The 22,519-nt window shown below is 44.0% G+C and overlaps 1 protein-coding gene across 2 annotated transcripts in view; it reads right to left on the bottom strand.

Moving 5' to 3' along the window:
• The window catches only part of LOC126526418 (uncharacterized), a 54,811-nt gene extending 35,961 nt beyond the window's left edge, over positions 1-18,850 (bottom strand). Inside the window, exons 1-4 of one of the 2 annotated variants that reach the window (XM_050174331.3) lie at positions 18,739-18,850; positions 16,026-16,280; positions 12,989-13,159; positions 9,532-9,766 (exon numbers count right to left, since the gene is read on the bottom strand). In XM_050174331.3, coding sequence (XP_050030288.1) covers positions 9,606-9,766; positions 12,989-13,159; positions 16,026-16,280; positions 18,739-18,805 — 654 coding nt within the window. In that variant the 5' untranslated portion in view covers positions 18,806-18,850 and the 3' untranslated portion in view covers positions 9,532-9,605. Of the gene's footprint in view, positions 1-9,531; positions 9,767-12,988; positions 13,160-16,025; positions 16,281-18,738 lie in introns of those variants that run through there. The other variant, XM_050174332.3, reaches the window with a different exon arrangement.
• Positions 18,851-22,519: the final 3,669 nt, after the last annotated feature.

The raw sequence follows: 22,519 nt of genomic DNA, 5'->3' as shown, positions 1-22,519 counted from the left end.
ACCAGTTGCGACACAAAAATTTGCCAGAAATCGGCCGTTTCGCGTATTATTTTGTACTTTGCGTTGTCTGAACATATTTCTTTCGATATGAAACATTTTCACAAAGTTATGTTTTTTATGTTATTTAATCCTTAACACCGCGGTAAAAAAGGCCAAATTATAGTAATATTGTAAGGTTATTGTTATTATTGTTACTAGATATGGAAACATACAAACACACAATAGAAATAGGGAGAGAGCAAGTTGACAACCGCCACCGATAATGGGCACAACTGTTTCCCAAAGAACAGTCACGGAAGAAAACCTGGAAGTGTTTTCATACAACTGTCCTTAAAACATAGTATCTTATAAAATTTTATTTTCGCCTCTGTGCTGCGCACAGGATCTAAAGTAGAAGCATGAATTTGGCAGAAATGCTATTTCGGCCTTTATTTAGACTTCGGTAACAAACTAAGGTGAGTTGCACACTGAGGTGAGCATGAAAAAATACCCCGAAAAGCGGATTTAATTGAGAGGAATAATTGCTTTCAGCACGGAAATATTAACCGAAGTAATATGCGTTTTCCCCGGGAAGAACATTTTTGAATTTGAGTCTAACCATTACAATATTTTCGTACGCATTTCGACTTCACCTCATAAGCCTTTCGGCGGGAAATGCAAAGCATGGTGGTGCAGATGATATTGTGTGTAGATAGGAATAAAAGCCATGATACCAGAAGTTTGTAACAGTTGAAATCCTGAATATATGGCTACCTACGATAGATCGACATTGCGCACTTCCGTGCTACTTTAAGTGTACTAGATATGCGGCCGCCTACGCGAGAAGTGGTAGAGCGGGCCAAAAGTCACTTTCACGAGCGTGAACTGGGAGCAACAGTTGCGCGAGACAGGTTCAGTCAGCGTGAAACCAGCGAAAAAAGTCGATTAAGTTTGGTAGATAGTGTTGATAGACAGTTTTGTTGATCCAGTAACTGTGAGCACTGCTGCGAGCTCACCCCCAAAGTCCAGACACAGACTCGGTCGACGTAGATAGAGAGTAGAACGCTGCCTATCCTCTAGTAGTCTAATCAGAGCTGGATTAAAAAGCATTGGGCTTAGTACTTCGCCTAAGGGGCTCCGCGGCTACTGTAATACTCGCGTGTTGGACCATCCGCGGCACGAACAATGATCGCAACCCAGATACACATCTTGCCACGAAGTCCTATTGCTTCTAACGCCTTAACGATGGCTTGATAGGTGAAATTATCGTAAGCGCCTTTAACGACTAGAAACAAGGCAGCAGACAAGCGTTTACAGGCCTTCTGGAATTCGACGTACGTTACAAAGTCGACAACATTTTCTATAGATGAACGGCTGCTCATGAACCTTTTCAACGTATCTGCATAAATTTATTGGTGCTCTAGGTAACACTCTAGATGGTTTAGAGCCATCTTTCCCATTACTTTTCCGACACAAATGCCAAGTGCGATCGGACGGTACGACGCAATGTCCAGAGGCGACTTGCGAGCTTTGAGAAGCGGAATCAGGCGACTTTACTGGCATGGTTCCTGGGGAACCATGCCAGTCTACCACGAGTTGTTGCACAGAGCACGGTATGTAATGCCGTCTGCTTCTGGCGCAGAGGAACGATTGCATAAAGCAAGCGCAACCTCTGTTTCCTCTAGAATGGTGACTGGTCGTAAGCCTGCACTCCCTTTGAATTTGCTTTACTGGCAATGCTCCTACAAAAAGATTCTGCGCCTTCAAGCCCCTTGCATCGTAGGCAAAGATCCAGGGAATTGAATCGGTGACGCTGTCCAGTGGTTGCACGGAGGAAACGAACAGTTCTCCATATGAGACAGAGGCTTTCGGGGATCCAGAGACTCGCAGAAAGACGTTCATTTCTGTGAAAACGAGCTTATTCATACGAACCTGTATTTTCTTCAGTCTGCGTTTCACCAATTTCAAATCATGAATGGACTTTGTTCGCCTGTATCTTCATTCTGCACGCCGGCGAATCGCCCGAACTTTCTCTAGCACGATGTCGAATTCGGTGCGGGCGGAGCTTTTCAAAATCGAAGGTGTGCCCTCCTGCAATGCACCTTTTATTGCGTCCCCTATAGGCTGTATGGTATGTCATCGCGACAGCAGTCTTTGAGGATTGATCTAAATGTCGGCCAGTCGATGCATTTGACGGCTCCGGAGAACATGGAAAGAAAGGCTTTATGGATCAGAAGATCAGAATAAAAAGAACTCGTAATTGTCATAGTTTTGGCGCCCGCGCACCAGGGAAGCGGTGGTATTTTGTAATAGGATGGGGAGATGATCCAGTAGTTCCATGATATGACTCTACTATCATTCCAGGTACTTCAGGCAAAATAAACAGTAGCCGACAAAGTTCTTGTTGAACACGCAGCAGAAGGCCTTCGTGATGTCAAGCCTGAAGAAACCAATGAGTATAGCTCTTTTTTATTGAGACACTGTGGTACTTAAGTCAGTAATATTGTTGGATTTTTTACTATTGTCTTTGCTATCGCGTTTTTATACGGAGTGATTATGTTTAAGGTTTAGGAACGTTTAGATATAGGCTGCTGCAGATATAATTCTAGTCCTTGAGCGGGATTATTTAGAGAGGTGGACATTACTTGCACGATAAATCAAAGGACATATTCAACTGTATAATCAACTTTCACGAATTGGCTTCTTAAGTAGTTACTTTATAGCACATATTGCAATTTAAGAATTCTAGCCGGTGAGTTTACAAGACATATACAGTTGGAATGAATTTCCACAATGACACAAGTTTCGAGATAGGTGCCATTAAACTCGCCACAATAATGCACGGTTGTTCCCACTTACATCTCTAACAAAACGTTCTTTTATGCATTGAAGCACAATGTAACTACAGCGTGCACGTATTTCAACACATTTTGGGAAATAATATCTTGAAACTGGTATGTTCCTGGAAATTAAATTCAAGTGGATGCGTCTTGCAGGCTCACCGGCTACAATTCGTAAATTTCAATGTGTCCTGCAAAGTAACCTATTAGGAAGTTAATTAGTGATGGTTTTTTATTAGTTGAATATATTCCAAGGGAAGGAAAGCGTAGCAGACGGCGGCAGAAAGTTAGGTGGGCGGATGAGATTAAGAAGTTTGCAGGGACAACATGGACACAATTAGTACATGACCGGGGTAGCTGGAGAAGTATGGGAGAGGCCTTTGCCCTGCAGTGGGCATAACCAGGCTGATGATGATAATGATGATGTTTGGATTGCTCGTGCTACTATTGTCCGCCTCTTTAATGTCAGCTCAATAACAAGAGTTAGGCTATTTCCCACATGCAATGTTTAAAAATTACATAAAAGTTATGAATGATCATCCGGTATGATTAGAAACGATACAGCACGAAAAAAAATCCTAAAACTACCTGCTCTGAACAGACAACCAATTTTTTTATGCAACAAATCTAGTTGATTTGTGTGTCCCGCCAACCTGCTATGAGGTGAAGCCGAAGCGCGAATCAAAATATTGCAGTGGTGAGACTGAATTCAAATTTTTTTTTTCGGGGCGATAACGCAAATTACTTCGATATAAATTTCCGTGGCAAAAGTTGTTATGCTTCCCCATTAGACCTGCTTTCCTGCGCATTTTTCCACTGACCACCTTGTGTCTTACCTACGTCTAAACATAGGCCAACATAGCAATGTTGCCAGAGTCACGCTGTTATTTTACAACCTGTACGAAGAACATGGTAGAAAATAAACTGTTAAACTATGGTACGTTTTAGGGACAGTTCTAAAAATAATCACAGGTTTTCTTCCGTGGCCGTTTTTTGTGAAAAAGATTTCCGAAAACGCTATAATTTGCGCATGCTAAGATTTTGCGCATGCTAAGGATTGAAAATAAAAAAAAAACATTTCGCGAAACAGTCCTATTATAAATGCACAATGTTTAGACAACGGCAAAACGCCAAGTTTGAAATATTGTGCTAAACGGTTGATTTTTGGCACATTTTTGTTTCGCACTTGCTCTTCTAGCTTGCCGTGAAATTCAAATGGCGCTCACGGGCGGAAACTTTTTTTCCGCTCAAAATATTTAGGGAGAATACTATGCAAGTAGTGCTTACAAATGTGTACATTTTTGAAATTTTTTGAAAGAAATGTATATTGCTCGTGTGCCATTCTTGGGACAGTTGACTCATAAACAGAACGTCATGTAGGTTGACAGGCCCGAACACACGTGGAAAAGTTCATTGCTCAAAACTCGATCTTGCAATGAAGAACGAAAACTGCATGGGACAGATACCGCAGGGACGTCATTTCGGTCGTGTTTTATTTTACTGTACCAACGTGCTAACGGAGACAACCTTATTTGTGTTCAGAATTTTCCGCGAGGCATCATCATCATCATCAGCCTGGTTACGCCCACTGCAGGGCAAAGACCTCTCCCATATTTCTCAAACTACCCCGGTGATGTACCAATTGTGGCCATGTTGTCCCTGCAAACTTCCTAATCTCATCCGCCCACGTAACTTTCTGCCGCCCCCTGCTACGCTTCCCTTCCCTTGGAATCCAGTCCGTAACCATTAATGACCATCGGTTATCTTCGCGCCTCATTACATGACTTCCCCATGCCAATTTCTTGTTCTTGATTTCAACTAAGATGTCATTACATGTCATTAGATTCGAACATAGATGTCCGCGAGGCATATGGGTGGTAAAATAAGATAAAATAATAACTACTAACTGTGCATTCAGCAGGAACTGCTGCAATGTTTCTGCAAACTTATTGTCCGTCACTCAGCGCTCAAAATTACTGACACATGGCAAGGGAAGCTTGCTCATCGTTTTGTGCGAATTAGTGACGTCTCTTTTCCTGCAAAGATGAGGACAAGCAAAGAAAAACGCTATGCGGGCGGGCGTGTGACGTAGAAAGAGTCCCATCCGGCAACCCGGAAGCTGCCACGTCAGAACTGAATGAAGCCGGACGCCGGAGCTCGCTGGCGAAAGGCAGGGAGCTTTATCGTAGTGAATACGGTAATTTATGTGGTACGGACACGTTCATTTACGGGTTACAGACGCTAATGGTTTTTCTTCGTTCTCATTTCGTGCACCACTGAGGAGGCACGCCTAAATTACCGTGGCGATGTTCCTTATCATGCCAGGATTGCTAGATGACTATACTCGGTTTCATACACAGCGTGTAGCGCTGAGGAGGCTGTCATGACTTATTGTAGTACCTACACAAGAGACGGTTCGGTGTTATTTAGTGCGCTATCTCTAGGGATTCCAATCCGGGACAAGCAGTTGTGTTTCTATTCGGCTACAAGGTTAGGCCGAGCGCGGCCGGTGTGGGGAATCGCCGGGCACGGTTCTCCTCGTATCTTAATTTATCAGCTCGTCAGAAGTTGTTGTCGCAGTTCTTCGGAGATGGGCCATGGATGAGGCGTTTGGTCCGTCCGGGTTGGTCGACCCAGAGCGCCGGGCTCGACTGAATGCACAACTTCGGCCGAAACGAAAGCGTAAGCGGCTGTCGACTGATCCTGACGTTGTAGCTAAAGGAGAGAAGTAGTTGGGAACAGACAAGTTGAGAAAATGTGCTGACCGCGCCAATGAAACTCCTGCACAAGGGGAATGCCCTTTCGACGCTTATGCCGACGCCAATTGAAACGCGAGGGCAAACGAAACTCCTGAACAGCGACAACACCGCGCAGACGCCAACGTTCAGGCTATGAGGACTCGACTGGCAAAGGCCGCCGAGTCCTCATGGGTTGTGGCACGGATGCAACTTGAGGTCCCCGCGCCTCTGCTGGAGATGGCAACTTCAGTGGTAGCTGCGTCTAGGAAGCGGACTGGCCTCCAGAGAGACATCGACTGCGACGATACTAGTGTGCACTCGCTCAGCGTTGAGGACTTCTACGATGAATACTTTCAGCTTGTGAGGAGCCACAAGGCGAAACGGAGAAATACCAGGGCCTTCCAGACTTCAAGCACGTCGACTGTGGGACCAACTCCGAATACTTCAGTCAGTACGATTCTATTTCTACCAGAACTCGCTACCGACAACCTGAGACGAGTCAACGGAAAGTCTGTCTCAGTGCTTCTTGAAGCAGTGACGCGCAATCAAGTCATGGATGTCAGAATCAACACACGAAAAAAAAAAAATGTCTTGGCTAGTGACGTGTACTGCGCTGCGAACTTTGAGCAAGCTTACGGAACTTGGTGGCATGAAGGTCCGCTCGTGTATTCCTCTGGACAGTGACACCACTACTGGTGTCATCTACGACGTGGAAATCTCCATCTCTAGCGCTGACTTTCCTATTCTAGTGAAGCCAGCCGTTGAAGGTTTCGGCATAACTCACGTGTCTCGACTCGGCGAATCCCGCTGTGCGAAAGTAATCTTGAAGGGCCTATCTGTTGCCTCACGCGTCAAGGTGGGCCACTTTGGACGCCCCGTGGAACAATTTATACGAAGGCCACTTAAACTCCGCGATTACATAAGCCTGGGAAACGTGAGCGCTGTGTGCTAGAACACGAGAGCTTGCTCGCGCTGTGCAGAGCCCAACGCTGCAGACTCCTGTGTAGCCACGGCTCTAAATTGCCCCAATTGCATTGGGTTCCATGATACTATCTCAAAGGACGGTCCCAAAATGCAGAAGAAAAGAGCGGTCTTGAAGCAGATGGCGAGAGACCGTTCGTCTTGTCGGGAAACTGTTGCGACCCTTAGAAAGCGACGCTCCCGACACCGACGGACTTAAAAGAACACAGATGCCTCCGTGAAGAGAGTGCGACATCCGGCAACTGCTCCTCCTCGGCCCCCTAGGCCGGGTGGATTCGAGTCTAAGGTCGTGCCACAGAACAACAATACTGAAGCTTGACCTGCACTTCCAAAGCGACAGCCAACGCGAAAGATGAAGTGACAGCCGAAGAAGCCACCGGGGCCACAGCCGATGGCGCAGCTGAAACCACCGTTGAAAGCACGGCCGGAGCCACTGCCGGCGCCACAGCCAGAGCCGCATTCACATCAAAGGATACAGCACACCGCGGTAGAGTCCACAGCATCGACTCCCGATAAATTGTCCGAAGAAGACAAGCAAGTGGTTGTAATGTATCGGTCCCTCATAAATACCCTTCGCGTACTTTCAGCAAATTGCATACTCCGTCAGCGCGAAGTGCAGTGCAAGTACTGCATGCTCTTAATCCAGTGCTTGCGACTCTCGAGTAAGCCCCATAGCTCACTCGCAGCCTCCTGTTCATGCGACGACTACTAGCACTTTCGTCGTCCCAGATGTGATGAACGCAGATCACCAGCTATGGAACTCCACTTGGTGTCACGGTGCTTCCCTGCTGGCACAGTCATTGCGTCCTTCCTTTCTTCTTCTTTATATTTCCCCTTTCCCTCACCCGCAGTGTAGGATAGCAAACCGGACGCTCGTCTGGTTGACCTTCCTGCCTTTCTTCTCCTTGCTATCTCTATCTCTTTAGTTACTGAAGTGTCTGGAATAATTAGAATTATTTAGAAATCACTGAGACGACCGGAAAAACAGAAAAAAGAATAGTTCGGTACAAAGTTCATGGGTTTCATTATATATGTAATATCAGAGAATAAGCATAGTTACAAGTTGAATTACTGACGTGTCTGGAACAATCATTATTAATTTGAAATCACTGATTACCGACCCCGAAGCACAGAATCGTAGACTATAAAGAGCCGCGACGTAAGCACGACTTTGGCGGAATTCCTGGAAACCCGGAAGTATAAAGCGGAAGTAATGACGTCTTTAATGACTTCACACAAAAGAAGGTGGCTTGATATTTAATCGGCTAAATAATGGAAAACAGTTGCCACCGAATTTTGTTCGTGCGTAGCGTTCGCCAAAACTTAACCTAAAGAACACCAACGCCGATATGAGAGTGCCACCAAGAGACGCCTAAGTCAAAGATTAGGGTCGCCTACCATATTTTTCTTGTACGTATGTATTTTACATTGTTCTGTAGTATAGTGCGACTACGAGAGTATGATTTTGCAAAGGCATTGTAAACACTGTAACAAATTCACGTAAGCTGTCCAAACATATGAAATTTCTCCGCTTTAGATGCTCTAACGGACAAACTTTAGAAAACGGGGATATCTCTTTTTGATGCAGAGGGACAAATTTGTAAATTTCAGGCTTCCATTTTTCCATATTTACGTTTCTTTAAACGCATCTGTTGGAAATTCAGGCCCTAAATCAAAATTTTTGCTTCCAACAGTCACCAGAACTTAAATTTATGTCTAAAATTTCACACAATTAATAAAACTGGCGCAGGGGTTATCTGAGAAATGCATTTCTGCGTTTTGCATGTATTTTAATCGGCGGCGTTGGAGTCTGGCCCGAGCTAAAGCTTCCTCTTAAAAGAAAGCTTTACCTCCGAAGCTTCTACTTGAAGACACAGGGACATAGGAATTATTTTGTCCTCTTCAACTGTACCAAATTCGAGTAGCTTTGTAGCATTTGAAATAAAATGTTAAGTCGTACCGAGAGTACTGATTAGGTGCCTAATTTGTGCAATCAGTGTTTTTATAAACAATTACTAGTATTGTAAGACCCAAAAAGTGAAAACCTCAATGATCAAGCTGAAAACACGGTTATTTAGCAATAACGATGACTTCACAATTTTTGCAAACTGCCTCCATCGAAAGAAAACAGGTAAACGGCGTCTATTAAACAACATTTCCTAAGACGCCAGTGAATCGGGAGTACATACCTTCTTAAATAAATAAATAATTTCGCGGAAAGTTCAAATACATGTCACTTGCTTGCGATATCTGCGATATCGGTTTTGTGACAGCTAAGTTATGCATTTGTAAACATTGTGCAGCATCTCGTTTCCTAAAATGCGGATTATCGCCAGTTTTGTTTTGCAAAAAAAGAGCAGTGCCTTAATAAAAATAAAATTCAATTGTGATTTAGCTGCAAATGCTATAGAAATGTCTTATCATTATGTCGCACCTCTCTGAGGTCCCGTATCCACGACTTAAATTGTGTTTATCACATTGCATAGTGCTGTTCATCAGTTCTCTCGACACGCGTCCTGCATCTTCGGGAAGCGAAGTGGTCTGAAACTAGTCCGAAGCGGACCACCGTCACCTCTACCTCTACTACTTGACCAACCTCTCACACACCTACACTTTTTTACACTGTGACCCTACTAATGCTAAAACAATAATATTGATTCACACAGGCTCATGGAGGCTCTCCTAGGAGTTTTCCTATAAAACACGATACACGGCCGTCCGTGAGCCCTTGAGGCACGACTGTCCTGAGATCCCTCTTCCTATCCTTGCTGTCACTCCTCAGCCGACCTTTCCCTGACCTTTGAGTAGAATAGGAGCCTAGATGGCTTTTACCTCAGGCCATTCCCTACGCTGTTCCTGAAAGATTCTCATTCCCTCCCTGTCGTTTGAAAAAGAATACCACATGGGGACACTAGGTTTACTTTAACGACTTCTGGCCCTTTATATCAGCGGAAGGTTTGTCGATCAAACGAGCAAATATACAATACACAAAGCAGGAGACGAAGCGCATTTAACGCTTCTCTAAGCTTTTAATTGACTTTGCAGGAGCGCTGGCGATTCGTGTTGATTAAGCCCAAGGTCTGGGGAAAGGCCTTGGCCAGGGCTTGGGCCCGGGACGAGGGAAGGGCTTAGGCCAGGGGCGGGGCCAAGGCCTAGGCCTGGGAAGGATAGCTCGGCGCTGCCTTGTCTTTGACTCTTCCTCAGCAGAAATGTCCACCTCCGGCAAGTCTGCATCGCAAGGAGGTTCACCCACACACGGACACATCAGTTGATGTCGTTAACAATGAAACAAAGAAAAAGACTGCTCTCTATTAAGGTTAGTTGATTAGTTAGCTTGTTCATTTGGATGTTCCCAACCTGCAAGAGGGTTGTAGACGCCAGCGTACTTTATATATAAGTATTAGTATGCACTCCATGCCCCGATAGTATTATGGAGGATTCGGATACAAGATATTTTCGAAACAAAAAAGACAAAGCAATATAGGAAGTAACATATGACTTTCAGCCTTAAACTTTTCTACAAGACAATTGATGAAGAGAATTCTAGCACTAGCGTCAGCGGAAGTTGCAGTTCAGCCAGAATTGAAATGACGGGCTATACGCGGAGTCGCCTAAAGTTCGTCCTCTGACTTTGAACGGCTTCGAGACTTCGCAAGTTTATCATTTTCAACAAAAATATTTAGTGAAATAATTAGTGAAAATTAGTGAAATAATTAGTGAAAATTTGCATGCACCAAGAGATGAGCTTTGCTGCTGTGTTTCGAAAACTAATACCGTGTGGAAATTTAGGCGGATAAAGTGTGATGACGAACGTCACAAAAGCGTTTGAAAACACAAGCACGAACGATAGGCAGATCCATGTAGTAACAATCACTCCCTGGTAGCTGAGTGATTACAGCGCCAGAGTTACAGCTAGTAATTTTCTGTGCGATGCTCAATCTCCAAGAAGACGCATGCTCGAAGTGATCAGCAGTAGCGGAAGAATGAATGCTGCTGGAGCCACATTTCCAGAAGGGAAGTCGTCTTCGTCAAGGTACCGACTGGATTATTTCTTTAGCAGCGTCTGCATGTACCCATAGCTCACTCTCTCCTCCACCTTCAATGGGGGAGGAGAACGAGTATGAGCCGTTCCGTAGTAACGGCTAACTGGCGTCAAAGTGCTACAGAAATGGCACTTTCGCCCCAAGTACGAAGCCCTGACCTCGACAGCCAGGTTTACCGTTCCGATGACCTCCAACGGGGTTCTAACTATACGCGGGTGACACGCACGCGCGTGCGCCAAACTTCGGGCATTCCTCAAAGCATTGACACACCGCGTGGGGCCTGTAAAGGCAACCCAATGGCGCCACTGCACTTCGTCTAATATGCGGCGCCAGTGACATATGTTTCAGATTTTGAGCGCTAATATTGTTTCGCGCTTTTTAATACACTCAGAGGATCAACATGCATGTGGTCTGATGCATGCGGTGTGTATGAGATGTTTCGCGACTTTGTGTTCCCACGCTTCAGTTGTCAAAAAATATCATGATTAATTCAGTAAAAAAACCTAGAACCTCGCCTGAGCAACTACGGCCGTTGAATATTATAGCAACTACTTCGCATATGCTGCATACATAAATATAAAACTTACACATACACAATTATATACGGAACATCACGGTCAAGGCGAAAATTGGCCTGGCATGTCCGTGTAATTACTATCGCAATAAAAATGAATTCCGGCAGACCCTGTATCACTTTCAATCACAAGGCAATTAGCATTCAAGCAAACAACAACGTGGCGAGAAATCGTATAGCTGAAGACACCTGTATTTAGAATCTGGAGTGGTGGTTCTGAGATTTGCATTGCTTCGACTTATGCGACACGCACTTCGCCGCTATCGGCCCACTTTACCTTGACCCTCGCTGGCCTGGGTGAGTCATTACTATGAAAGCAGTGTCTTTGGCATTGCGCTGCTAAGTCCGATGTCGCGGGATTAAATCCCCGTGGCCGCGGCCACATATATATTGATAGGGGCGAATTGTTAAAATGCCCAAGTACCCAGCATTTATTGCCCGGTAAAGAACCCCAGGTGGTCAATATTATCTTTTAGTCCCTCACTATGGCGTGCGTCATAATCATATCCAGGTTTTCGCCTTTAAAACCACATAAACCACATAAAAAACAAGAACGGCACGACCATAACTGTACAACGACGACGCCTCGACGAAGAAGGAATGAAATGGATGGAACGACGAAGGTACTATGACGACAGTCGGGTGCCATTTCCGATATTCAGAGAAGGGCATAACAACGAAAGACTGATGTTCAGGGCATAAGGTACTAGCGGCCCAAACTAGTTGGCTACTTGGATCACTCTGTAATCGTAAGAGACTAGAAAAATATACTCAAAGTTGCTCAAGTAGGGAAACAATGCTTATCGCACGAAAGGTGCACCCTGAAGATACGCCACCTTGCGCATTGGCTTATTCTACTGTTGTTCAATGGATGGTAGGGTAGAGTTAGCTACCCGTACAATCAAGCGCTCCTAAGGAAAGCAATTGAACCCTGGCGAAGTCCAGCTTCAACTTGGCTCCAGCGACATCACGTGCTCGAATATTGCTCATCAATGTTTGAAGCTCCTTCAAGATGTGGTTCGCAAGACCTCGTCTTTTGAAATAGCAGCATACCAGGAACAAGATTGTTCTACCGTCGGCTGTGCTTCAGGAAGAAAGAATACAGATCAAATTGGGGCAGCAGGAATGAAGGGCAGGACAATTGGGGTTTATGACCCAAGATGAGGAATACACGGGTTGTGAGGTTAACTTCGTTAACTTATTTAAATATGGAAGGACATTTCGTCAAAAACGGGACACTCGAAGTCCTGCTTCTCATTACGAAGTCTCGAAGCCGAAGAGCTCATCTCGTCGTCACATTGGTAGCGTAAGCATATACTTAAGATAAAACTGACTTATATATTCTCAACGAAAGCAAGGCCCTACCAGTGCAATATTTGCTAACGATATACTTCATTCCACCGTTGCGCGTTTACTGCTGCTATTATTGGCAGCACAGCACGACTCCATGTGTATATATATATATATATATATATATATATATATATATACATATATATATATATATATATATATATATATATATATATATATATATATATATATATATATATATATATATGTTGAAACACCGCGCAACTAGGTCCCAATTTCATTTTTAGTTCTTTTTGCCTTTCGTCATCGCCTTGGATGTGACTTGATTGCCGGCGCCGCTATTATAGCTAGGTTCTCGAGCATTCCGCGCAATACATGATAAGTGTGGAAAATTATGCGGAACGTCACAAAATATACGCCCATACTTATGTTGACTATTTGGTGTACGTGAGCCTTTTGTGGTTCAATGAATTCGTAACATAACATGGTGCTCATAAGAGGACAGTTCCATCTGCTTACCTTTCAGCGTGAAATCCCCAGGCAAAGGCTTGGGCCGTGGCCAAGGTCGAGGCTCAGGTCGTGGCCAAGGTTGTGGCCAAGGTTGTGGCCAAGGTTGAGGCGATGGCCGAGGAGGGAAAGGTTTCGGGTAGACCACGCGAAGCTGGTCGACGTTTTCCGCGGGCTCGGGTGCTGCGCCATGAGACCAATAACGAAGCTACGTACCGAATGCGCCTAAACTTCAATGTCGCGATTGAGAGGGTGCCTTGGTTATGTGCGTTTGTTGTTTGCGGCTTATTAGGAAGGAAAATTAAACAACATTGCAACACTGCAACAAGCTTAGATTGAGCAGCCGAGAACGCTGTGACGACAGATAAAAGTGACATAGCTTCGAAATTAATTTTTATTGTACGCAGCATACCGAAAGCCGAGTTAAATACGGCGGGTTCTCCCAAAATAAAAGCAATTTGTTATTCAAGAAACTGTTTTATTGGCGCCACCACTCTCTATGAATGGTTGTGGCCGAATCCGAAGCCTCATTACCAACTGTGTGATTTCTTTAGCAGCTTTTTTTATTTATCCGTAGCTCACTCTCTCCTCCACTTTCACTGAGGAGGAGAAGGGGAATTAGCCGTTGCGTAGTTTGGGGTAACTGCCGTGAAAGTGCTACAGAGATGGCAGTTTCACCCAAAGTACGAAGCCCTGACTTAGATAGCAAGGATTACCGTTCCGATGAACTCCAACCATGTCCTAGCTATACGCGGGTGTGACGCATGCGGGGGCACCAAAGTTCTGGCATTCCTGAAAGTATTAAGACCTGTGTTAAGATTAGGGCCTGTGATGGTAATTCAATGACGCCACTGCACTTTGTCTAATATGCGGCGTCAGTGAAATATATACTTCAGATTGTGAGCGCCAATATTATTTTGCACTTTTTGTTCGAATCAGAGGACTTAAGATGTATGTGGTCTGATGCATGCGGTGTGAATGAGATGTTTCCCGACTTTGTGTTAGCACACTTGAGTGTCAAAAAATCTCATGATTAATTCACTCGAAAAACCTAACACCTGGCCTGAGGCACTTTGACGGTCGAATAGTATAGCAGCTACCTCGCAAAACAAGCATAAATAAACATAAAATGTACATATACACAATTATATACGGAACATCACGGTTACGGCGGAAATTCCCCATGAGTGTCCGTGTATTTAATGTGGCAATAAAAATCAATTCCGGAAGAACCCGTCTCACTGTCACCGTTAATGCGATTAGCAGGCAAGGAAAGAACGACGTAGCGAGACATCATATAGCTGACGACACCTGTATTTAGAATCTACAGTGGTCATTCTGAGATTTCCATTGCTTCGACTTATGCGACACGCATTTCTCTGCTATCGGCACACTTTGATATTAGACTCGCACGCCAGGGTCAGCCACGACTACATAAGCAGTGCCTTTGGCATTGCTCTGCTAAGTCCGATATCTCGAGACCAAATCAAGAAGACGGTTTTCATAAAAAAAAAAAAACGCTAAAGGCGCAGACGAAGTTGAAGGAACGCAGGCAACAGGACTTTGGCTCTTAGTGTTTTTTTTTTAAATGAAAACCGACAAGATGAACCAACTCGCCCAAATCTAGGTATTGTTGCATCAAATCGAGGTGGCGGCGACCGCATGTCAATGGGGGCGAATTGTTATAACGCCCATGTTCCTTGCATTGCACGTTAAGGAACACCAGGTGTTAAAAATTAACCCTTATTTCTTCACTACGGCGTCCCTCATAACGATATCCAGCATTTGGGAATTAAAACCCCATAAACAACAATAACGGCATGACGATAACTGTACGACGACGATGCCGTGACGAAGAAGGAATGAAATGGATCGAACGACAAAGGTACTATGACGACAGTAGGGTGCCAATTCCGAAATGAAAAGTATTGCATAGCGGCGAAAGCCTGATGTTCAGGGCATGAGGTACTTGTGGCCCAGACTAGTTGAACACTTGGATTACTGTATAGTCGTAAGACGCTTGACAAATATACTCGAAGTTGCTCAAGTAGGCAAACAATGCTAATCTCTTTAAAAATGTGCTTTGCAGCTGTCACATTCCAGACATCGGCTTGTTGAACTCTAGTTGAATTGATGACGGTCTAGAGTGAGCTTTCCGCACATAAAAAGGCTGCTAAGGCAAGCAGTCGAATCTGGAAGAGAAGTCCAGCTTCAATGTTGGCTCCAGTGACATTCCGTGCTCGACTACTGGTCACCAATGCTTGAAGCTCCTTAAAGAAGTGGTCCTAAAGACATCGCCTTTTTAAATAGCAACAATACCAGGAAGAAGGTGGTTCTATTGCCGACTGTTCTTCAGGAAGAAAGAATGCCGATGAAATTAGGGCAGCAGGAATTATGGGTAGGATATTTCGGGTGGTTGACAGGAGATGACGACTACCCAAGTTGTGCACTTCATTTTGTAAAATTATTGAAATTTGGAAGAACATCTTGTGAAAAAGGGAAAACTCGAAGTCCTGCTTCTCATTACGAAGTCTCAAAGGCGAAGGGTTCACCTCGTCGTCACACTGGCAGTGCGAGCATATGCATCTTAAAGTAAAATAGACCTACATGTTATAAACGAATCCAAGGCACTATATATACCATATTTCCTAACGATATACGTTATTCCACCGATTCGAAGGTGCTCCTACTATAATTGACAACACAGCCATATATATATATATATATATATATATATATATATATATATATATATATATATATATATATATATATATATATATTGATACATCGTGAAATTAATTTGTGAAGGTAAATTTTAGTTTTCGTTCTTTTCGCCTGTCGTCATCCCCTCGGATGTGACTCGGATGTGATCACAAGGATCTCGACCATTCGGCGTAATACATGATGAGAATGGAAAACTAAGCGCAACGTCACAAAATTATACGCCCAATCTAATTTCGACTACTTGGTGTGCATGGGCTTTTCGTGCTTAAACGATTGCGTAATGCAACATGGTGCACATAACAGGCCAGTTCCATCTACTTACCTGTCGGCGTGGAATCCTCAGGCAAAGGGCTGGGCCCAGGCTCAGGTAGAGGCTCAGGTCGTGGCCAAGGTCGAGGCTCCGGTTGTGGCCAAGGTCGTGGCGAAGGTTGTGGCCAAGGTTGTGGCCAAGGTTGTGGCCAAGGCTGTGGCCATGGTTGTGGCCAAGGCTGTGGCCAAGGTTGCGGCCATGACTGAGCAGGCCAATGGTTCGGGTAGACCACGCGGAGCTGGTCGACGTTTTCCACGGGATCGGGTTCTGTGTCACGAGATCAATAACGAAACTAAATACCGAATGTACCTAAACCTAATCGTTGCGCGTGGGAATGCGCCTTGTTTAAATGGTTTGTTGTCAACGGCTTATTAGCACTTAAAATGAAACAACATTGTCGAAACGAAGATCGACGACAAAAGTAACCAATGTCGACAAAAACCGTGAAACTGCAAGTAGTTTAGATAGAGCAGCCGAAAACAGTGTGACGACAGATAAGAGTGACATAGCTACGAGTGTAATATCTATTGTACACAGCATACCGAAAGCCGACATTATTACTCGGTGCTATCTCTAAATAAAAATAACTTGTTAGGCACTAAAATATATAATTCGCGACAGCACTCTTTATGAATGGTTATAGCCGAAATGCGAAGCGTCGTTTATGAAGCATAGATGTATAACCACAGCACTAAAGGTATCTCTACCGATAATAAATGTCACCACTTCGTTTATACGATGGATGCTCATGAAAGTGCGTTAGCAAGGCTCTAAAGAAATATAGTGGAAATTGAGCAGTGACTGCGAGAAAAGTCCATTAGGATCACGATGCACCTCTTTGATAACTCAGATCCCTGATTTTAACCACGTTCGCCACATTGCAAGGTGTTGTACAGGAGCGCACTAGACACACATCCTGCCTGTCCGAGGGCCGACGTGCAACTGACGGTGCTCCAGAGCAGACCACCGTCAGTTGCACCATGCCTATATATATATATATATATATATATATATATATATATATATATATATATATATATATATATATATATATATATATATATATATATATATATATATATATATATATTGGCCAGCTCCTAGCGTGGCCAAAAAGCACCAAATAGCCCTCGGCCTTCTACAATGTCTTCAGCCAATCAGTTTCCCATATACGCTGCGAGTAGATTATTTGAAGCCATAAATCATGTGGAGTGTACGCTACAGTCGGGTGACGAAAGTCTAGTTGAATGGCTTGACAAATAACTTTGCTTTGATTCGAGTTTCATTTAAAAAATAAGCATGCTAATCAAGGCTGGAATCTGCTGAATGAACCGCTGCGGCTTTTAGTGCGCAGAAGAGCTTAATTGTATAGAATAACGCAAAGAATACGGACAAGAGCGAACGCAGATATGAACTTGTTGGTATTCTTCGTACCGGCTATACCATGGAATTTGGGCACCAACGCGCCCTGTACCACGTGTTGCTAGCAGCTGTGTGTTTTTCACACGAAAATAAAGATTCACTCGATTCAACCATATTATTTTGTATAGAACGCTATTCAACATATATTAACTGGGTAAAGGAATTTCTCAAAGCGAAAAAAAAGCCAAATTTAGATTGTTTTGAGTATTATTCAATGTATATATTGATAGATGACAGCGATGCCTCAGTTACGTTTGTAACGAAGACACCACATTCCTTTGCATCTAGTGTCGAGGATTCACTTCAGGCTTCTAGGGGCATGCGCAACGACGGCTTGTTCAGAACTAACAAATTTCATGTCATTTCCAAACTTGCTGCCATACAGCTCCGCGCGGATAAATTTTGCCAATAGTAATGGTAAACATTCTATGAGTTAGGCACTTCTATTGGAAGACTAGCCTGTTTTCCCACGCCTTTCAGGAGATTGCGGATATGTGTTTGAAGCAATATTGATTTACGTCTCGAATTCAGGGCTATTCATACACCCGTCGCGTAACGTCTTATGATTAGCAATCACAGCGGCCCCGCGCAGTAGCTTTCGAGAGGTTTTCCCAGAGCAATGGCTTCCGTTTCAATGTAGAGGTCGCTGCAAAATAGTGACGTCGACAGTCGCTCACGCGGCCATCAGAGAAAAAGAAATACCATAATGAGCGAGAAATATAATAGCGCGTAGTTTAGTGTTGTTTAGTGCGCTTGCAAAACAGCCTGAATTTATCGTCATTTCTGATGCATCTGGCTGACGTCATTTTTGATGCATGAAAGAAGCCACAAAGCACAGTGCCCGAATAAAACGCCTTCCTCGATGTCGCGTCGCGTATTAACATCATTTCCTTGTCGCGTGAAACCACTTTCCCATTTCATTGATAAAACTTGCTTTTAACAATACTGTAGCTTTGACGTACTGCTTCGTTTTAGTATTTGGACGACGTCTCTTAGCTTTCGTTCAAATTTGTCGTACTCGCAACGCACACGCCGAGGAAATTTTAACCGCTTTTTACCGGCCTTTCATCTCCGGCAGTTCTTCTATTTAAGCGGCACCTAGTTTTCCATGCGCAAACTTTACCACAAGCCGGGGGGATCTGATATATGAGCATTGATGTTGATATTTCGCCATTACCGTTAGACAAGCCGGCGACATTTGTAGTGGTGCAGTTCGAGGCAATACCTTTGTTTCTTTCTAAGGGTCACAAGATGTAGTAACGGAACCCGCAGGATATAAAGAAAAAAAATTTTAAAAACTCACCTTGTTCGGCCAAGCTGCACTGGACGACAAGCGCCAAAGTGATGGCGATGACGGAAAAATACTTCATGGTCGCTCCGTTCCGCCTACGCCGGCTGCAATGAGCTACTTTCGCAGCCGTTAAATACGCAGCGCTTTCTTATCGAACCGCAGTCACGAGATAAGACTGTGGACAGCGGCCGGCGCAGATAATAAATACTTTTATGTTGTCAATAAAGGAAATCAATTACCAGTAGGTGGGGATGATATACGCGCCGCTGACAATGGGCCATTGTCTCGCCGCATCATTGGCTGCTGGAATTCCCGGAGAACGGACGTATGCGATATGGGGTTCGTGTAGTGTTTTCCTGAGGACCACGAAGATCGATACGTCCGAAATTTTCGATACATCCGTGATTAAAGTTCGCGCGCAAGCGTATATTTCCCTGTCTGTGCACATACTGTCCAAGTTAGTAATCTGCCTACCTAAATGATTATTTATATCAACTTTATTCTACGCAGTTTCTGCATGTTATGCAGTGTTTCTGGTCAAATGAATCTCACAGGACGGTTACAAATGTGTAACGTGAATATATAAGCTTTAGGGCTGTGCTGTGGGCTTGGCGTTCTCTCCCGATATCGAGTTCGCCAAATCGCTTGGGATTATGAAGTTCTCGTTTCTTCCATGTCCTTGTTGGATAAAAGAAAATGCCCACGAAGAACTGAAAAAGCATTCACCGGAAAAAAAAAAAGTCCTGACAGAAAATTTCGGCTCCCTCCCGGAAGCCTTGTTAACAAAAAAAAAAAAATAAACATCATTTCAATTATGCTTTTCCATAAATGTTTTTTTAGTTCTTGGTCGACGTTCGCTTTTATTCATGATACCTCTTCCCGACCAAGCACTGGATTTCCTTTCCCAAGTACTTTGTCATGATAATAACAGAAGTTCCCGTATCCATTATTACCATCAAACTTTGTGCGTCCTTCATCAGCATTGCGAGCAGTGTATTACATGTCAAATTCACCGTCACAATTGTTGTTAAAAAACTGTTTGCTCATCCTGGCCTACTGCTATTCGGCAGGAAGAGGGAAGCCCATGAGTTTGTCAGCTACGATGCTACCAACACAGCTGGTGAGTTCAACATCGAAGGACGGTTGGTTTGCTCAAGCGGCCCAGCATTGGCGGCCCAGTGGCAAGCAAACGTGGGCTGCCCGCATAAACGGTACTTATGCGAGTGCAAGACGTCTTCTGTTGAATGCGGAACTCCCGCTTGAATTTATTTTCGCAGCTCTCGCGTTATGCCACATACGTAGGACTAAGGTCGCGAACGATTACTCTCGCATATCGGGGTGTGCAAGTTGTTGTAGTTTTCTCTTTCCACAGAAGTATTCAAGGAAACTGCCTGATTGATGCTTAGAGAAGGAGGTCTCGTTCCAACGACCAATTTTGTTTGCCTGAAATTCCGTCTTGAAGCAGGGGCGCCGCACACTCCAAGGATCGCTTGCGGGGTCAATGAAACGCAACTCGCACCATTTCGGTGCATTTTCTTCTAAGTACAACTGCCAGTTTTTCGCGTGATCCTCATCATTGTTTCGTCTATGGTACTTACATCAATGGTCGTAGAGCTCTGTGCAAGGCATTGTGGAAGTGGACTCTCCATCGAAACAGTCCGGTTGCGCAATCACCTTGCACTTTCGTCGTGAGTCATCAGTCGCCGTACTGTACAGTTTCATAAGATGCAACTGCTGTTCTAGATGTGTGGCCTGTAAGCATAGCAGCTCTTTAACAGCACTTGTAATTGCCGCTTGGCTGAAGGTGGGACTGGTCAAGCTTGCCGACGAATAGGCAACCGTTATATACTGTAAAATATTTCATCTTAATTTACACGTATACACACATGTCAAATGGCTGAAGTATTCTGCTCCTGCTTCTGCAGCAAATGAACATGGCCAAAATTTGACATGCCACTCTGGGAAAGACGTAATCTGTGAAAAGTCATTCAGCGTTGCTTGGCCTGGCAACTCTGAGGGATGGATAATCGAGAGCGTTTCATCAATGATTCATTCAGTATCGACAGAAAACGGGAGTGCGTGCTTTTATTTTATTTATTCATTCATTGTATTGCGTGCAAATATATTCGCAATTTAAAATCAGCAAATTAGGCTTTTAGGGAATAGCAAGCGCTAGCGTTGTGTGGCATGTCAGCTACAGAAGCTGATAATAAGGGCGCTCTTGTAATCCACACCAATTAACTCGGGGATTTACGATTCCAGAAATAGTTCTTCAGATTAACATTACCGTATAGTAAGCGCATGGGAAGTTTACCCTTGTTACAATAAGCAATAGCAGTGATAGCGCGTTCACAAACAAAACTCCATAAAAGCATATTTGTCGTTGGCGCGTCGTGTCCTGACGGGTTGATTCGCGCAGAACGGGCCACAGCGACAGCGGAAAATCTCAGCTAATGTCGCAGTGATATGCTATGTGTGCCGCGGCTATTTGGTTGAGCGCACTTCCTTTCTGGCCAGACAAAGCTCATTGAATAGATTATTAAGAGCGTTGTGCTAAGGGTGTCCGCATAAGCGAAGAACAATTGAACGGATATCGAAGTAGAACAAACATGTTTGGATAAAGCCAGATATGCTTCTTGGCAGCCAGCAAAAATTATCGCCAGAAGGGCCATGAAAGAGATGCAGTATATCAGGTTGCACTACTAAATAACACATTAAAAACCTTATTTTTCCCTTAGAGTGAGAATATTTATTATATCCAGAAGAATGAGCCAGGAGGCCGTCTTTGTTCTTCGTGAAATCCTTCCGAGCGTATCCTGTTTACTCTGAGTTCCTCTTTCTCTCTTTCGTTACTCATCCCCTGTTCTGCCCTGTGCATTTCATCCTTACCATAATACTGGAAAAATCTGGAACACAACTTTTCTTTTTTGTTATTATTGGGACGCTACCACAGCGCTCGGACGTCGCTATGACCCCACAGATTTCAATGTGTTTTCTCGTTCAGAGGCGTATACTTCGGTTTCGAGTGAACAATCTATTTAATGTCATCAGGAACGAAACAGCAACGAAGAAGGCAATCTACACATTGTGTTAACCTTCTCTTCTTCCATATGGATAGCGTTGGCTGAACCACCGTCCACGCCAACTTGGTGATCCTCTGCGTTTTCAGTCGCTACTCTTGATGGGTATAACGCCGCTGTCTGTACGTTCTCTCTGAAAAGCACGCAACCTGCAAACATCCCTATTCGGAGGCATTCGAATGGCGAAAAAAAAAAGAACCATGTTCAAATGTCACAAATATAAAATATTTTCACGTTTTTCTAAAAGGGAGTACAAATATAACACCTGTAGGCTGATATTATACAGCTATAAGAGCTTTCATCAGCCGAATGAGAAGGCGTGGACGAAGCGACGCGTAACATACTGTGTGTATTATTAGCGCGCGTGCGTGTGACACTACGTAATGACAACACTATTGATGATGACACTATACGGGCAACGTTTATCTTTAGTTTATGAGTGAGCATTCGAAGAAGTGCAATAAGTTATCGAACCAAAAGTTAAAGGCCAGTTAATCACCCGACAAGAACTGAACAGCCGAAATGTTGTTAGGTGGGAGAAAAAACATTTTGAGCACCACAATGAAAATTACATCACCTAGAAGAATTTTGTCAATTTGTAATAAATGAAAGTGTGGCGGAAGTAAAATAACATACAAACTGCAGCAGTCACAGGCCAGAAGAAAATATCGCTGCATGAAACACTGTATAAGGTGTGTGCACGAAACAAGTAA

Source organism: Dermacentor andersoni, chromosome 8, assembly GCF_023375885.2.
Source record: "Dermacentor andersoni chromosome 8, qqDerAnde1_hic_scaffold, whole genome shotgun sequence".
Classification (NCBI taxonomy): domain Eukaryota; kingdom Metazoa; phylum Arthropoda; class Arachnida; order Ixodida; family Ixodidae; genus Dermacentor; species Dermacentor andersoni.
This window is presented reverse-complemented; position numbering and strand designations above follow the sequence as displayed.